The following is an 18,095-nucleotide window of genomic DNA, read 5'->3' as shown; positions in this document are numbered from 1 at the left end:
TATATAACATTATTTTGCTTCTTGACTTCCTAATATGGTGTGCAAGAAAGCATCATATGCTTTTGCTTTTTCGCACAGTTATGTACCTGAACTCTTATTTGATGATTTGAGGGCTATATATAGCTGGCTGCGTGTGTAATATCGAGCGGGATACGATTAACTATACGATAGGGCCCAATTCATTTTTCCATTTACCACTAAATTCATGAGTCTGACACTTTTTTTAAGTGCTGGATAAAGTGTAAAGCGGCAACAAACAATGCATACATAGACAATGAAATTTATGCCCTTTGTTTGTGTTACCCAAAAAATCCTGGAACGCAATCGTCTGGCATAATGTCGTCATAAATGGCGTAATTGTGGCCTTTGTGACATACATAATCGTCTTCTCCAGGCTCTCCCACACATCGAAACACATTTGGTTGTAGATTGCTTTCTTGCATCCCCCTTTTCTTGCTTAAAAGTATGCGTCGTCGTCGTCCTTCTTTTCCTTCTTCTACATCTTTACCAAACACAACTACTACAACTGAAATTACTTCTTCGACGATTCCGTCTTCACCTGTTTCTCCGATACCAACCAACATGAGTTCGATATCATCTATACCACAACAACGCGAGTTTCATCACCACTTATACCATCATCAGCAACAGCAACAAACACAGTATACTCCTACCGGTATAAGTGCTGCTCTTACCAGCGATACCAGTAGCAGTACTGTCAGTCTTCCCACCTCTTCTTCTTTAACAAACAGCAACAAAACCGTCCTACCACCCATATCCGCTTTTCCAAACCTTTTACCCAAACTAAATCAACATCATCGTCACCAATCCTCTTCTAATAGTATTGTAGCAGAGGCAGCGGGAGGAAGTTGTGCAGCATCATCATTGTCTTCATCATGGCCTACTACTACTGCCAACGAAAACCATCATCATCAACATCATCACACCTCCGACGCCATTCTCGAAGAAAAGCGACGACGCAATGCAGGAGCCTCGAGTCGATTCCGAGAACGACGAAAGCAACGAGAGAAAGAACTTCAAGAACGTGTAGTTATATTAGAGCAACGCGTAAAACAACTACAAACAGCGTTACGGCACTATCATCCAAACCATCCATTGATTGAACCGTCGTCGCCATCGTCTTCACCACAACAAGATTTGAATGATCGTGTATCACAGTTGGAATCGTTGATGACGCGCTTTCGAGAAGAAAAGGAGTCGGATACTCAGAAATTGGACGTGTTAGAGAAGGAAAACACGTATCTTAGATCGTTATTACAACCAACAGCATCAGCAGCAGTGGTGGTGACGCAAGAACAAGCTCCTGCTACTAGTATTAGTACTACTGCTATTCCTTCATCATTTTCATCACATCCACCGTCATAGCCAATATAACAAAGTATATATTCTCTACTATGATACCCAAACTTCTATGTGTTGTGTGATTGTGCGTTGTTTTCTTTTTATATATGAACAGCAGAAAAAAGAAAAAGAATTCCTAAATAAAAGAAAAATGTGTGTGACAAATGAAGAAAGTCGGTCTCTAGCAAAAGAAAAAAACAAAAGAAAAGAAGAAACAAAGAAGAAAGCATAAGATATAAGAGTGCATTGTGCGATCAAATGAAGAACGTGAAGTAATAATAAAAAGTGCGTGTTGTATGTGGCTATATACTCTTGTGTGTGTGTGTGTGTGTGTGTGTGTGCATGAACCATGATGTGCTGTCTTACAAAAGAGGAAAAAAAGGAATAGAAAATGAATAGAAAATGCATGAAAAATAATAAAGGAAAAAAAAGTGGTAGTGCTTTTGTTTTGAGTGAGTGAGTGAGTGCAAATATGTTGGGAATAATGGTTGTTGCGTGCAGGGTATTTCTTTTTTTTGTTTGAACTTGTTTTTGTAGAGTGTTTTTGCTGCTTGCTTTTATTTTTCGTGGATTGCGTGCTTTGTTGTTGCTGTATATCTTACATTGTTGTTGTTGCTGTTGAGGTAGTAGCCGCATTGGCAGTCTTTGCTTCTGCTGCTGTTACAGCGGGTAACGTGGGTGATTGCGCCGGTTCATCATCAACATCATCGCTACCGTCACTATGCTGCTGGTGCACTTGTTGCGTTGCCGATTGATCTTCTTGCATCACTTGGTTTTCCTGCTGTGGTAATGACTCCAACACTGCCTGTTCCACTAGTGGCTGTACTACAGGCTGTGCTACTGTCGGCTGCTGTTGCTGCTGTGGGTGAGCAGCTGCTACAGCAGCAGCGGCGGCAGCCAAATACTTTGCATGGAGTGCCGCAGCCATTTCCGGATTCATGGCAAACGTAGGAGGAACAAGACCAGGTAAGGCGCCCAAACTAGCGCCCGGATTTGAGTCGCCCATGACCATATTAATTTCTTCCATCAAACGCTTATATCCTTGAACATGCTGAAGTTTGAGCTTGTTAAGCACGTGCTTGATCCGTTCAGCAATGCGCTGACGCTCACGTAATTCAACATATGAGCTCGACAAGATCTTCTGGATCAGGTTTACGCCATGAACTTGGTCTTTAAGCACTTCATCAATCACTTGTTCGTCTGCAGAAAAGACCAATGCGTCCAGGATCAGTGCACGTGCATCCGGTTCGTGGCGTTGGTTGATGATTTTGAGCACTGTTAAAGATGCGAGTTTGTGAGTGCATAGGCGGGCCAAGTGCGGCGTCAGTCTCGGTGCAAGCACACGATACCGGCCAGGAATACCGGATGTGTCCAAAAGCCAGATCAGTAAGAGCGCACCATTGGCATTGGTGGCCAGCACGAGTGCATGTTGTACAATTGTGGCTGCAACGTATTTCTATACCGAGAAAGCAAAGAAAAACATTCAGTGTTTATGATTAGATTCTTTCATCCATAGCTATTTTGACATGGTGACGATCCTCTTGCACAACAAAGAAAAATCCATTCACGCCTTACTTGTTGTCTTTTCGTCACATGGGGGCTCTCCAAGGTTGCTCGCACAGCCCGGGCTCCGAAACGTCCTTGTGCGATTTCCCAACAATTGTCCACAATTGCGTCAAATATAAACTGATTACGCTCGGGTCCAAGGCCAAGACAACATTGTACTACGTAATTGCCAAACTGGTCCAACAAGAGGGCTGGCACATACGGCTTGATGCTTGCACAGATCCGGTTGATCTAGAAAGAAATTGACAACGTGTGAGCGTATATGTTTTCATGACTACCAGTTGCAGTGAAAGTAGTAGTAGTAGTAGTAGTAGTAACCTGTGCAGGAAGTCGGCCCGTGTCAATAATCTTCTGTGCAGCCCAGGTTCCGTTCTTGTGGATACCAATTGAGGCAAGATAAGGCGCCACAACGTCCAGCATGCGCGATTTCGTGACCTCGGAGCATCGTTCAAAAAGCCGCTGGATCACCGTATTCCCGATATGATCTGCAAGATGTTAACATATTCTAAATTTTTAGCTACGTCCGAAAATAAAAACAACAGATACGCATGTTTTTTCCCCTTATTTTCTCTGATGCCCCATCAATTTAATTTACCACTGCAAAGCTCAACAAGTTCATCCAAACATTCAAGCGCAATCACTTCCAGCTCCTTGGTAGGTACATAACCAGTATCCAGTCGTTTACGGATATCACGCAATCGTCCAATATCAATCTTACGGGCCTGACCCAATTCAGGAGCAGCAGGAATCGTGGCAAAGTAGCTTAGTGGCATATGCATCTCTGGTTTTTGCAAATAATAGAAAATGTCAGATCGAAATCGATGGCATGTCGCACAAGAAAACTCTAATATAAACGTTTACCGTCAAAGAGTGGGCCGTCATTTTCGTCTTCCGTTCCTCCGAGCTCACTCATTAACACTTGGCGCTCACTTGTAATGGCCGCATAAATATTGGTGGATCCGTTTCCCATCATTTCTGCCATCATGTACATCATCATTTGTTGCTGCTGTTCGTGTTGGTAACCGTCACCGTTGCCAGTGTTACCACTGATACTTCCATTGTTGCTGTTGTTGGCCACTGAAGTTGGTGGTGGGGGAGTGGTAGAAGCAGCAGTCCAACCCATAGCCACTGCTGCTGCTGATGATGATGCTACTGGTATCAAGTTTTCGGCGGTAGCATCCACGGCAGACATAGCACCACCCGTGTTGCTGGTAGGACAAGTCATCATCATTGTCATCATCATGTCGTTGTTGCCGCTGTTATTGTAATATTGATCTGGTTTCATCATCATCATTCCAGTTGGAGGAGGGCCACCGCCCATCATGAGGCCACCTGGAAGAGGAGCACCACCAGGGGGTCCACCAGCGACCATTGCCATCATAGTAGGCACTTTGGCAAATCCAATTCGGACAGGACCAGTAGCGGGTCCCATGATCTCTTTACCTTGCAGCGTCTTTTTCGCGCGCACGGCATCCTCTTGCGACTCGAAATTGACAAAGCCGCAATTCTTGTGCGTCAAGACTCGGACCGATTCGATCGCACCAAAGGGCGAAAACAGAGAAAACAGCATAGAATACGTGGTAGTTGACGGAATGTTACCGATCCCTGAATAAAATACATATATACATGCATAAAAGTTGTTGTTTTAAATTGTTAAATCATGGTTAAAAAAAGAGGATGGAAAAGGGGAGATTGCCGTGTGTTTGTTTATAACACAGTCTGTTATGTGCATTATTAAGGACAGAGTTAGTACTTAGTAGTACTCGAAAATAAACTTACACAAAGCTCGTGTTGGACCTTGTGCATTGGCACCGAATTCTCCTCCTGTTCCTGCTGCTCCTGGTGCTAGTGCTGTTGTTGTTGTTGTTGTTGTTGTTCCGCATGTCGGCGGCTGTTGCGGAACAGCCTCTGGTTTTCCGAAGCCAACCTTGATGGCCGAATTTCCCAGTCGGCCATTCAACGTATGCATCAATCCTTCTTTGGCACGTAACGCATCGTCAACTGAAATAAAGTTCACGAATGCGCATTCACGGTCGGGTAGGATACGTACGCTGTCAATCACACCGAATTGTGCAAACACGCATTGGAGATCAGCCATGGTCAACGAAGGGTCAATGTTGCCAAGCCAGAGAGAACGTGTCGGCGTCTGTGCCGCGCTGGAGGCAGGTGAATTCTTGCCAGAAGAAGGCGATGAAGATTCCTCTGTTCCACCACCAGCTATACCAGCAGTAGTCGCTGTGGTGTTACCACCAGAAGAAGAACCATGATCGACTCCTCCTCCGCAATAGGTAGAAGAAGAAGAGCCTTGTAGTGACGAAGATGAGGATGCTGGCGTAGCAGTATCCTAAATTAATTATGTACATATACGTTGTTGTTGTTGTTGACGATGATGAGCTTTACGTAGAAAAAGATATGCGCATATAGAGTAAACCTTAAAAAAAATTGTTTTATACCCAGTCATCGGCTGTATGCTCCCCAGTTCCGGTTGGCGTTCCTAATGCTGCCCTGCGTTGCCTCGCCATCATCTCGAGCAAATCTGCACTACTGTTGGAACTCCGCAGAAACGGTCGCGTACCACCTTGTTGTTGACGCCTGAGCGATGTTGGCAAATGCTGCTGCTGATGCTGTTGCTGCTGCCAAATGGATCGATGGTACGGCACATAGTTCAAGTTTTCAAACGGCGGCCGGTTATCGGCTACACTCATACTGATTGCACGTGGTCGCTGTGTCTGGAACTTGTTGGCGACGGCCATCATAAGCCCTTGGTGGTGATGATGATGGCGATGATGGTGTTGTTGAGACGGAGTGTGTTGTTGCTGCTGATGGTGATGATCCTGTTGTTGGTGTTGCTGTTCTCCTCCACCTCCTGTTCCTCCAACAGAGTTAGCAGCACTAACCCCTCCTCCTGTGGTACACGTAGTTCCCCTAGAAGATACTGGTGATGATGACGCAGGTGCCAAATAATGTTGATGATGGGGTGGCCAGGGCTCACTTGAGCCTGCGGCTGAATTTGCCGATGACGGAGGGTGATGATTATACCATGTGCGCAAGGACGAGTAAGAATGGCTTGAATGGATGGTATGCCTACGATCCACACGTTCATCATCGAGTCCCAAGGAAGCCAATGTACTTGCGATCGTGTTTCCATCATCTTCTTTCAAAAGCTGGTCCGTCGTTGGTGTTGTTGGACTTTGCATCGATTCAGTTGACCATGAGCTGTTGAAAATACCGTCACCAAAAGGGTTACTCGATATTGTTGCAGTTCCATGACGGTGGTTATTCGATGGTGGTAAGGTGATAGAACCGGACCGGTTGCGAAACGCAGCAGCTGATGAAACTGCTGTAGCAGAGGCAGCAGCAGCAGCAGTTGGCGCGACAACGGTCGCCTCACTAGTTGCTAGGTGATGATGAGGATGGTGAGACAAATCCGATGCTGCCATGGCAACAGAATCGTTGCTGATGCTATTGTTATTGTTATCTGGAGTCATGTAGGATGGAAGAAACGCGGTAGTCGACTGTGTGGGCATGGTGTCTGCTCTAGGCCGTTGTCGCAACGTCTGTGAATGTTCGTGGTCGTTGTGTGACAGCAACTGAACTCGTTTTTTCTGTTGTTGTTGTTGTTGTAGATGTTGTTTTTGTTTTTGCTGCCACATTCGCTTATTGCTGTTGTTGCTAGTAGTATTGTTCTTGGTGAGGACGGTGGTGGTAGTGCAACTATAATCTTTTTCTTCGTCTTCTTCGCTGCTGCTATTTCCGCCAACTTGATCGTTGTCGCTGTTGTCGACTTGCTTCATGTTGGCCGTCGTCGTAGAAGCAACAGTGGTCCAGCTATTGACGTGGAAAGTGTGATAGAAATAGTAAGGTTATTCTCAATATGAAGTATATATAGCAAGCAGGTGGAAGTTCTTAGGTTATCACTTGCTACAACGACGTGTCTATTGTATATTTTGACCAGCCTCGCACCCCCCCCCCAACCCAACCCAACCCAACTCAACCAGCCCCAGCCGACGAAGACGACGACATTCATTCATCCTTAGCCAGCCCAACCGCCCCCCCCCTTTTGATGGTTCCTCTCTTGTGTTGTTTATAAATACATCAAGAGAAAACCCAGCGTTAGGTGCGAATAAAGAAAACGCGCATGGTTACCTTTTTCGGTGTGCCCAGTGAACAGTCTCGGTAGGATAATCAGGCGGCGACGGTGGCTCGGAATCCGAGTGCGTCATGATGCAATGTCAATCGTCAAAGTGTGTGAAATGGTAACAAGTTTGTACGGGTTCAACTGACAAAGAAGCGAGGAACAAGAGTGATTAAATAGCAGTAGTATACCGGCGGTTGGATAATGGGACGGGGTGGAGGGGTATAGTTTGTATATTTATAATGTATATTTTTATATGGGTTTTTGATGCTATTTATAAGTGATATATATATATATATATACGTCAAAGAACTACCAAGCCAAAGAAAGAAAAGAAAGAAAGAAGGTATACGAGGTGAAAGAAAAAGAAAAAGAGAGAGAGAGAGAGAGAGAGAAAGAAAGAGGAAGAAGTGTGAAAAGACCCCAAAGTCCGAGAACTTATAAATAATACGACGTTGAAGGACAGGACAGGGGCGGATACAGTGGGATGGGGGTGGAGGGGAAATGGGGGACAAACGTCAAGGTTGTAGTAGTTGTAGTAAGTAGTGTGTGCGAACAGTACTGCGGATGGCACGCATTAATCCTTCCTCCATCATGTACGTACGCACACTACATCAAGTCGTCGGTACGCATCCCGAGCGAGCCTGTCCCCCGAGTGGTCGCACAAAAGGGTCAACGAGAAGCGCTTTCCATATGCGTGCAGCTGGCCTGCCTGCTGCTTTTTTTTTTATTCTTGTATGGCCTGTATTTTACATTTGAATTATACGCTTTCTATGTTCCATTTCAGAGGAACCATTCTGGTTGGCTGCTGATCGACCTGCATTCCTGCTCTTTCTCATAGTTTTAAAAATCGCTCTCTCGCTCTTCCCTCTCTCTCTTTCTTTCTTTCTTCTTTTCTTATTCTTACTTTCCAACCCCTCTCCAGCTAGATCGTACTTCCCTCTCCCTCTCTCGGTCAACTACCGTAATCTTTCTCTTTTCTCCCATATGCCCTTTGAGCCCCAACAGATTCTACTATCGAGTAAACCGAAGCCAAAGTAATAGTCCGCAGTTCCACCGTATTAGTAGCAGCAGAAGCAACAAGCAGAAAACAGCACCCTTTACTACCAACTACTATCTAGCACTCGTCATCAGGAACCGGTCCAAAACATATATAGCCTTCTTCTTCCTTCCCCTTCTTTGTTTTTCTTTTCTTCCTTTCTTTCGCTTCCTTGTAACTTTTAGACGTCCTTCCAACAACTCCATTTCTTTCTCTCCTTCTTCTTCTTCCTTCTGACTACTACTTTTACTACCACCAAACACACCCCTTATCCGCACATAATGGGCTTAAAATATCGAACGTACCTTGACGGCACAGCCATCTATGGGTGCACCAAATGCAGAACCCATCTAACCACTGGTGACGCTATTGTGTCCAGGGTAGGCTATACATAAAACACATACCCTGTTCTTTTTGTTTTCCGGAAAGAGGGCAAAACAGCTAAAAAAAGGGGACCTCCATGCTCTATGATGATGATGCTGATGATGCTGATGATGCTGATGATGATTTATCACCGTTCGCTCAACATACACGCACCCGTCCATTTTAATCTATCTCTCTCCTTTGCCTACTTGACAAACTCCAACTACGCATATTACCAAACCCAGCAATTTCAAGGTCAACATGGTCAAGCTTATTTGTTCAATTATGTGTATGATATCATACCCTTTATTATATATGCGGGAGGGGAAAGGAAACCCACGTCAACTTGTAGTGTGTATCATGGTTGAGCTCACTATTGAAGTGTAGTGTAAATATTCTCCAAGGTGAAGCCGAGGATCGATCAATGACAACGGGCCTGCATACCGTGAGAGATATCTCCTGCGTCAAATGCAGCACAGTTCTCGGCTGGACTTACGTTAGTGGTAGTAGTAGTAGTAGTAGTAGTAATAGTAATAGTTGATGATCAATGATAATCTTAATGTGTACCGAGTTGGCCACTAATACTCCTTTTTTCTTCTCTATCATGCACACACACACTCACACACACACACACACACGACAGGTCAAAGCATACAACGATGACAACAAGTATAAAGAGGGGAAGTTCATTCTGGAAAAAAAACTGCTGACGGACGTTAAATGATCATCATGATTTTGCCCATTATCTTCTACTTCTACACCTCCTACTACGAAAGAAGAAGAAAAAACAAAACATCACATATAGCGGGGGTTCGTGCTTTCGCTGTTTTGCATACAGCTTTAAATAAAGTAAAAGATGTTTTGTTTGTTCTCTTCAATATATCATTCCATCTCCAACAATGGCGCCGGCGGCACACAGCACATATCATCTGACCCCCCTCAGAGAAGCCGCAAATCACACGACCCTCGACCCCCCCAAACGAGGGTCCCCCGGCTTCCTATTTCAGCCTCTTCTTTTTCTACCTTACTTTGTAGAGTACCCTGTCATGTACTGCATTGTGGTGAGCTATATAGCAGCAAGCACACTATATACGATGCTCCCATACCCACCCTGGCCATGAACTTATTTGACTTTTAGAGTCGATCGTACTAATGCCAATTTTGAACATCCGCTTTTAGCATATAACACAGCGGCGCTAATTCTTACATTCTCTAAAGAGGTACCAGGTCCAAGTGGCACCCACACTTTAACTCACGGTAGCCGATACATACAGGTGATGATGATGAAACGTAAGAGTCTAAGGTAACAAGGGGGCACGGTAAAGATAAAAAAGGCTGGATTTGCTCGGCGGAGCTGTTGGGGCTCAGATGGTTAACTTTCTTTTTTTTTGGATGATCATCGGGTTTGTCTGGCTTGTCAAACATGACGCATCATCGTCAAAGTACTTTTTCAAAAACAATAAAGAGTTGAGACTGTTGTAATATTAGTATATACGATCTACTAGTAAATAAGTGCAAGAGAAAAGAATAATCGTGTGGTTGTGATAATTGATGGATAGTGAGTTGTTGGATGCGGTGGCAGGATGGTAGGTGGCAGGCTGGGATGGGTTCATATATCGTGCCATAGATGCAGTGAATCATGTATTTTCGCTAAATCAACTAAGAAGGTTTAACGGCTATTATATTGTATACAAATATGATGATGATGGTTAATGAAGGTGGCGAATACCAGTATTTCTAGCGACTAACTTTACCGAATACTCAGTTTCTAGTTCAACTCTTGTTCCAATTGTGCGATTTGTCGCTGTTGCTCTTCCAAATCGCTCATCATCTTGTCACGTTTCTCTTGAAGCTATTTTATAATTGGAATCAGAGAGAGAGAAGCATTGCTTATTCAGCTTTCAACCGATTCCATTACAATCCCCGACCTGTCATTTGCTAGTGTTATTGGCAGGAATGCTCATACCTCTTGCTCACGACGACGCAAATCATCTTCTGTCGTCTGTACAAGCTGTACAAACTGTTGTCGAATTTCTTCTTCACGTTGGCTCATGGCCTGATCATTTTCATTTTTGAGCTGCTCCATCTGTTCATCATAGTTTTCATCGCACTTCATGAAGGAGTCAGTACGGCCCTGACTCCGTAACAATCGTGTTCGGTAGCCGTGGTAATGATGGTCGTGTGAAAGGTCAGAAAGCTCGTGCAGACATTGGATCATAATTAGTTGACGCAAATGAACCATATCGCAGTGTTCCGGGTTCTCGACTAAATTTTTGGTTTCATGCATATTGGTTTTCAGTAAAAGATGCATGATCCATCGACAATCTTAATCAGAGCCCCTCCTTCCCCCCCACCTCATATAGCACATGATAGAACTGTTGGTTTTTTTTTACCTTCTACTGTACCCCAACGGTAAGCTCGACCTCGCACTTTTTTCCCATTTGGAAGGTCCACAATGCTGTCGCTCCCCATGACGGCGAATGGTATATGTTGCTATGGTAGCAGTATACATATTAAGTCAGTGTTTTCTTCTTTCGAGGTATATCTTGCATTACCAATTCCACGCAACTACTCGGGAAAAATTAGCCATCATTACATACCACAAGCTCTTGCACATCGTCACGGTCGTCATCAGGATAAGCACTTGGGTAAACTGGAATATTATGATACTCCAAATCTTCAAGGATCTATACCAATCGTTTCACACATATATGACGAAGTTAAAGTATATGGAAAAAGGGAGAGGGCAGGAAGAGAGAGAAAGTTGATTACCGTCTTTTTAAACTGTAGTTTTTCTTCTTGAGTCATGGTATCACCTTTTGCAATGACGGGTATAACGGTCACTTGGGTGGACAATTCCTTCAATGTTTCAATATCCAAGTCCTTGAGACTAGCAGGAACACGAAATGGTACATAATTGACAGATTTCGGTTGAGAATGATTACTATCATTAGTCTCTCAAAGTACACACATGTTTGAAAATACCATCAGGGCTGAAGAAACGTTTACCTGTGACCTGTGGGCGCAATAAAGTATAAGCATGCATGGATACGTGTGTCGACGATCCCGCGTCGAAATTCTGAACTTCGTTCGGCCTCGTAGTATAAGGCATATTGTTTATCAATATACTCCAAAATTGGTTGCACACTAACCATCATCACTGTTGTTAGCTTGCTTTTTTTTTGCAGATACAATAACAATAACCCACATACTCGTCGGTACGGTTTAGTCGATCACCAAATCCCGGTGTGTCGACGAGACACAAGTTGAGGTTGACGCCTTCTTCCTCTAATTCTGAAATAGAGCGCGACAGGCTTGTTAGATGGATAATAAAAACGCCCATCCATGTGTGTTCTTCCTCTCTTTTCCTCGAAAGACGGATAAAATATTTTCGAACATCAGAACTGTTTAGAGGACACTTTACCGAAATGAATAGGCGTGATCTCAACAGTCTTGGTATCTTGCGGCACTTTTGGCACAGACGTGTCGTTCAAGTCGGTGCAAAAGAGGGTATTCATAAAAGTCGATTTGCCCAAACCAGTTTCACCTTTTTTTGTTTTTGTATACATCAATTGGAAAAAGGTCAATATTTTCGGGATCATGTTGGGCGGTCTACTGCTGCTTATAGCTGATAATTTACCTACGACCATGATGTTTAATCGAAAAGGCGTTCGCTTGGTTTTAAGGTGTCTCTGTCGTGGGAGTTGATCCATGCCCAGAGGTCTGTTCAAGGGCGCGGCTCGGGCAGGTGCGTGTTTATAAGGTCCCAAGTCGGGAAACAGACCTCTAAAAAAAAGGATTTTTCCTCTATGTGTTAAAGGTAAACTTTTGCCTCGAGTTACTGCCATGCCCATTTTACCTTGTTTGAAGCGCGTGTTCCTAATTCGTAAATTTAGAAGTGAAAATGAGTTTCGGAATTCAACGAGTCAAAAACCTGCCTTGATACTAGCTTACCAAAGGCATAGTGCAGACAGAAGTTTGTGTATGTGTCGTGTGTATGTGTGGCGTGGAGCAGGGCTGCACGCGCTTTTGGACTGAAAGAGAGAAAGAAAGAAAGAATTAAGTAGAGTGAGGTTGTGCTGCACAATACGCACACAGACCCATATCCCAGCCAATGGGGCTCGGTGCTTCACGTCGTACAAGGTCAATAAACGTGGTCGGATCGACTTCATTTAGTAGCCACCCTTCAAATCCATAACATGAGAAAGGTGAGACACACACACACACACATCCCTTTTCCTAATTTACCGCCACCTTCAAGGAATTTAAGCTACTGCTACTCTAATTTTCAGGGACACACACACATACTCAGAACACCCCTACTTTCCCCATGGCCAGAATTACAATGTTTCAAATTCTACTTGTCCAGTTAATTAAATCCCGTACTGCCCTCTCATTGTTGTAGCAAATTTGTATCATAGCAACAGATAATCACCATGGAAAAAAATGCTATAGCTTATCTATCTTGAACAGCATGACAGAGAGTCGTTTCTGTACTCTATATGCTTATTTTCAATTTACAACCATCTTATTATATTGCCACTTATGCATCTTATTGCCTGTTACTTGTAAACATGTGCCTATAGCTAAAAACCCGAATGGTTTCAAAAGATTCACGCCGAGATAAAATGGTATCCTATACACGAGAACGTTGTTGATAATGATGAATCGGAGGTCTATCTCAGTATAGGCTACATACCAGAAACAGCATTACAGTACTGCCGTGAGCATTGCCTAAATTTATCATGAGTAGTATAGGTGTGTGCTATCATAACAATATGTATCAAAATATATGATAGAAGAAATTATGTACTTTCTGACGCACCATCTCGTTGAAAAGTACTGTTTCTATTCAGTGCTGAGGTGGCACCAAGAACACTAGCGGGCAGTGACTCTATTATTGGCCAGCATACTACAACTGTTGTAAGATCATTGATCAAAACCATGTATGGGGTACCCATTGTGTTATCGACAATAACATAATGGTTGCCAATTCGGCTAATATGGATCATGAAAACAATGCTGACAAGTACGTTTGAGAAATAGGGGTAGAGGAAAGCAACAATAGAAACATTGAGGGCAAAGAAGATAATCAACTGCGAGGGGAAATGAGTTTAGAAACATTTCTCCATAGGACTTTTTCGACTTGCGTGGTGATCAGATCATTATTGTCAGCAATCGTGTTGCCGTGTCGACAGGACCTTCCACGGTACACATAGGCGCGGTGATCGCAAGACTGTGGGATCGAGCAGGGTCGGGCGAAAACAGATCGTCATCAGTGTCTTCAGATACTGTAGTTGCTGTAGTTGAAAAAGATAGCGTGGTACTAAAAGTAATGCAGGGTTATAAAGCACAAGCAAAAGGGCACACGCTATATACGGCTGAGACAGATGGGTAGATCTTGGGCACAGTAGATGGACTGCTTAATATGTTGGCTCCTTACAGCAGTAATAACCCCGCCTTAGTCACTGGGATGGCATGATGGAGTGGAACGGAAAGCTTTACCAGCGTGGAGGTGTCTATGCACTACTGACATACCAGTATGAACATCATGAGTAGCTGTTGCTTACATAGACACCCATAAACCAAGATCATGTCCAGCTACACTTACCTAGACTTTTACAAAGAGAAGACATGGGAAACCGAACACCCGATTAGAGCAAAAATCTGCAACCAACGGCAAAAACACTTTTTCTATACAGTAGCTGGGAAAAATGAAAGGGTCATCAGAGAGCTGCTACCTTTTTTCAACACGACGTATCATCATCCTCTTCCATCCCAAGTTTGATCCAACTACAGTACGTTTTTGGTACGTCCCGTATTTGCTGTAGCAAACCCTTGTATTGTGTATGCCTATTATTCAGCACGGATGTGCCTCCATTTATGTCTGCGATTTCTTTCTGGTGCTATGAGGTCGTGGATATTTTTTGAAACTGTTGCATTCGCTGCAAATTAAGTGCTATGTCGTTTCTTTTTCATTCGTGGTATCGCAGTCGACAGAATCTCGCCATACAAAGCAGTCCCGTCCGAAAAGTACAATTGCCGTTCGTAACCGTTAGCTGTCGCTGTAGCCTTTCGAATACCTTTAGCGACCTTCCAAGACCTTGTAAGGTTGCAAAAGGCCCAAACGGTAATCTGTGATTTGGGATGCCGGTTTGCAATATACCGTTTACGTTTGCGAAAATGTGTCTATGCGCCGATACAACTTTTGAGCTATTATAACTCTGTTTGACCAGATTCTCGTTGTGGCTTTATGCATACACATCATCTTGTTGTTAATTATCAATTCCTGCAAGTGAAAAGTGTATTGAAATGATTTCAATTGAAGAACACTAGTTGGTGCCTTCAAAAACCGCCATTGTTCTATCAACGAAGAAAAAATAGTCCAAGGAGCATCATCATCATCGTCATAGTTACAGAGCTTACAGTTATACAGGATCAAGAAGCAATACGCTGTACTTCCGTTAATTATTACTGCTACGATGTACAGCAGTATACTGTGCATACAGGAGGACAGTAAGAAATGATACATGTGGTTGTGGGTGAATTCTATACGCATGTGAAAAAAGAAAGACTACTATCATTTAGGATACGATTTTTGTGTTACTGCGCTGGTCATGAAATGAAAAAAACCCGATGTAGCAGTGTGCATTCTGTTATTTTTGACAGTATGCATGAGCAATCCTTGGTCTTAGTCAGAGCCGTAGCCGCTGTTATGCAGCGGCTGCGATGCGAGTGGCAAGCTCAAATTGTGGTGGTATCATAAACAGTCAGAGGCTGAGGCTGTTGCATGCATGTGCCATATCAATCGTCGTCTAACCCACATGATCGGCCCATATCCGCAGCTGCTGACAAAGCCAGTGAGCATTTGAGACAGCAGTAGTAAAGCTACGCAGGTATCGCATAGACTTAGCTCTCTTTGATTAGGGGCGTGCTTGGTATGAACTTTGATGGCTTACTAGCTCGAATTGATAGAAGGTAGAAAACCTTGGCAACATATACTTTAGCGCAGTATATTTAATTTGCCATGTCAAGCAAAAACCCCAGCCGAGGTGAGCGCGAGCAAAACAAAAAGCCCGCTCACCGCGCCTATCGGCCGTGCTTTTCTTCTTCCTCTTTAAAATTTCACGCCATTCATTTATTTTTCAGAAAGTTTAACACCACCTTTATATCGCTAAAATGTCTGTTCAAATCGAGCCCGAACAATTTCTTACTTTCCAGCGTAAATATCAATAGGATAATTGTTGTTGGGGAAGGTGTTATGTAGCTGTAGAAGGGAGGTGTAAGAAAAAGCGAAATGAACAGAAGAAAAAAGGCGTGTTTTTGTGTGATTAAGGGTCATTCTACCTGCAACACCTCCCACTCACGATTCAATTTTGTTGTTGCCCTCTCGCTTTAGGCCCATTAACTAGAGTGGTTGAGGAAAAACTGGCCATCAGAAATCCCAACTCGGGTCCCGTGGCGTTCAAGGTGAAAACCACAGCCCCAAAGCAGTACTGCGTACGTCCGAACTCTGGTATTATTAACCCGAATGCCACCCGAGAAGTGCAAGGTAATTTCAAAGCATCAAGTTAAAATTGATAAGGGAAATGATAAGGGCTGCTGGAGGCAGAGGGGAGAAAAGGGGTTGGCTGGTTGATCCTTTGCATTATGCGACAATGGAATGTTGCTGCTGCTGTCAAGATCAATATTATGAGCTGTCGAGAAGCACATTGAGGACTTGAGAGTAATAAGGGACAGGCAGCAACGTGAAGATATACTTTTTCGGGAAGAATTGACAAGACAAATGTAGTGATGCTTCAACCATTCAAAACCGAACCTGAGCCTGACTACCGGTGCAAAGATAAGTTCCTTGTGCAGACCGTGCTGGTTTCAGCAGATAAGGAACTACTCCCAATCAATGATCTGGTAAGAATCTTGAAATTTTAAACACTTTGCCATACCAGAGGGGAAAAGAGAATAGAGCATTGAAGACGAAGGAGATGCAGGGAGTTTCTTTCGGAAAACGCGTGCAGCGCGTGTCGTTACCTAGGGAAAAAGGGGGACTAATTGAACGGGTTGTCACAAATTAGTGGACACAAGTAGAAGCGGGCAAGATGGGAGCCATCAAACAACACAAACTGCGATGCGCTTTCTTGCCGGTGAACGCAGAGGTAGCCCACACCGAGCCAGTAGTGGCCGACGTAAGTAATCACTAGTTTGTAGTGGTAAAAAGGAGAAGTGGGGTGACCTGTGTATGTGCGAGTATGTGTGTTTGTATGCTTGCCTATGTGTCTTCCGTGAGTTCAGGTGTTGGGCTTAGAAAGAAAGAAAGCAACTGACGGGGCCGTTATTTTATAGCTTTCCAACGGCACGCATCGTGCACTATCGGCTGCTCCTGAAGTTCGGGATCGCCAACAACAATCTGTACCGGAGGCTGTTGCTCCTCTCCAAAACGACTACAGCTCAACACAAAACGAAATGAGGCAGATGAAGGAAAAACTGCTGGAGTACGAAAGGGAAATGCTCAACATCCGACAGATGAAGGAACCAGCTGTCACCGAAGTCATCCAGGCTCCTCAAGGATACCCAATCCAGGTTTTGGTGATGGTGGCTATCGCTGTATTTGCAATGAGCTATGCGATTTTTGCAACGAAGCAATAAGTCGTCGTCGCTGTCGTCTTCATTATCGTCGTTTGTTGTTGCGCTATTGTAGTATGGCCCTTCCGTTTTCTTCTTCTCTTTTTCTACATTCTTACATTTGACTCGAGAAAAAAACACATACCTTTATCTTTCTACCACTCTCTACCAATTAAAAAGATTACTTCTGACGAGTATATATTATACTATGTAACAAAAGCCCCGTTCATCCGGGAGTTTAAGTGGTGCAAAGGAACTCGCGATGATTGGCTGATGGTGGAAACGCGCTTGTGTGTGTGCTTGTTGCAATACTCTTCTTCGCCTCCGGCAGGAATTTACAGCAAGTATAAGAGATAGATCTCCATGGGTTCTTGCATCGTCTGCATATTATGTCTAATCCCCGAAAAGAGCAGTTGGATACGTGTATGTGATATCATCTTTTCTATCGCATTCGAGAATTCACTCCTCTTTCCTTGATACAAATATGGAGGGTTATTTTGTCATTTTGCAGCTCTGTTTACGTATGACAACATAGGCAATGTGAATTTCAGTCTTGCGCACATTGAGCTTTATATAATTGTTTCTTTTTGACAATGGTATATGTGCATGATTGAGCTGTTTACTATGCTACCATTCTACATACACTGTAATATAGAATCATTTATACGCTACGTGTGTAATGGTACTTCAAGGCACTATTTGTTCAGCATGGTAAAACGGAAATTGGAGTGCTTCTTAACTTATTGTTTGTCGTAAAGTATACAAATTCGCTTTCCATGATGTATACCTGATATGTAGGAAACCCCAATGCGAGTTACGTATCATGTAACCTAAGCTGCCAGCTTAAAGTGCCAGTGGTCCATTTGTGGTATAGAAGAAGCAAAAACAATACATACACTATGCTAAGTGAATACTATGTAAGTTAGAGTCATCCCCCCCTTCTCCATATGTATAACTTGTTACAAGGGAGTGATGCGAAAAGCAGCTGCTAAACTACATGTGCCAACCGCG

General features: G+C 43.6%; 5 protein-coding genes across 5 annotated transcripts; 3 read left to right on the top strand and 2 right to left on the bottom strand.

The window, feature by feature from the left end:
- Window positions 1-465: 465 nt before the first annotated feature.
- Window positions 466-1,386, top strand: BDB00DRAFT_932417 (uncharacterized protein; the record flags this gene model as incomplete). Its single annotated transcript, XM_053129079.1, has 1 exon — window positions 466-1,386. One exon carries the CDS (start codon window positions 466-468, stop codon window positions 1,384-1,386), a length of 921 nt encoding a protein of 306 aa, XP_052975113.1.
- A 574-nt stretch (window positions 1,387-1,960) lies between these two features.
- Window positions 1,961-7,151, bottom strand: BDB00DRAFT_877017 (uncharacterized protein; the record flags this gene model as incomplete). The annotated part of the gene is made up of 8 exons (XM_053127549.1): window positions 1,961-2,818; window positions 2,938-3,159; window positions 3,247-3,413; window positions 3,524-3,709; window positions 3,790-4,533; window positions 4,708-5,272; window positions 5,382-6,756; window positions 7,075-7,151. The coding sequence occupies 8 exons, from the start codon at window positions 7,149-7,151 to the stop codon at window positions 1,961-1,963; spliced, it is 4,194 nt and encodes a 1,397-aa protein (XP_052975112.1).
- A 1,232-nt stretch (window positions 7,152-8,383) lies between these two features.
- BDB00DRAFT_771805 (Yippee/Mis18) lies at window positions 8,384-9,189 on the top strand (the record flags this gene model as incomplete). The annotated part of the gene is made up of 4 exons (XM_053119993.1): window positions 8,384-8,482; window positions 8,711-8,754; window positions 8,853-8,961; window positions 9,109-9,189. The coding sequence occupies 4 exons, from the start codon at window positions 8,384-8,386 to the stop codon at window positions 9,187-9,189; spliced, it is 333 nt and encodes a 110-aa protein (XP_052975111.1).
- A 1,044-nt stretch (window positions 9,190-10,233) lies between these two features.
- On the bottom strand, window positions 10,234-12,428 carry BDB00DRAFT_877016 (Septin-domain-containing protein; the record flags this gene model as incomplete). The annotated part of the gene is made up of 11 exons (XM_053127548.1): window positions 10,234-10,317; window positions 10,432-10,730; window positions 10,859-10,958; window positions 11,066-11,152; window positions 11,238-11,355; window positions 11,475-11,612; window positions 11,678-11,759; window positions 11,890-12,012; window positions 12,106-12,251; window positions 12,325-12,344; window positions 12,420-12,428. The coding sequence occupies 11 exons, from the start codon at window positions 12,426-12,428 to the stop codon at window positions 10,234-10,236; spliced, it is 1,206 nt and encodes a 401-aa protein (XP_052975110.1).
- Window positions 12,429-15,544: 3,116 nt separating this feature from the next.
- Window positions 15,545-17,286, top strand: BDB00DRAFT_846365 (PapD-like protein). Its single transcript, XM_053125150.1, has 5 exons — window positions 15,545-15,687; window positions 15,865-16,017; window positions 16,258-16,373; window positions 16,538-16,648; window positions 16,806-17,286. Exons 1-5 carry the CDS (start codon window positions 15,645-15,647, stop codon window positions 17,106-17,108), a joined length of 726 nt encoding a protein of 241 aa, XP_052975109.1. The 5' UTR covers window positions 15,545-15,644; the 3' UTR covers window positions 17,109-17,286.
- Window positions 17,287-18,095: the final 809 nt, after the last annotated feature.

Source organism: Zychaea mexicana, assembly GCF_025766255.1.
Source record: "Zychaea mexicana strain RSA 1403 chromosome Unknown BDB00scaffold_100, whole genome shotgun sequence".
NCBI classification, from domain to species: Eukaryota; Fungi; Mucoromycota; class Mucoromycetes; order Mucorales; family Lichtheimiaceae; genus Zychaea; species Zychaea mexicana.
This window is presented reverse-complemented; position numbering and strand designations above follow the sequence as displayed.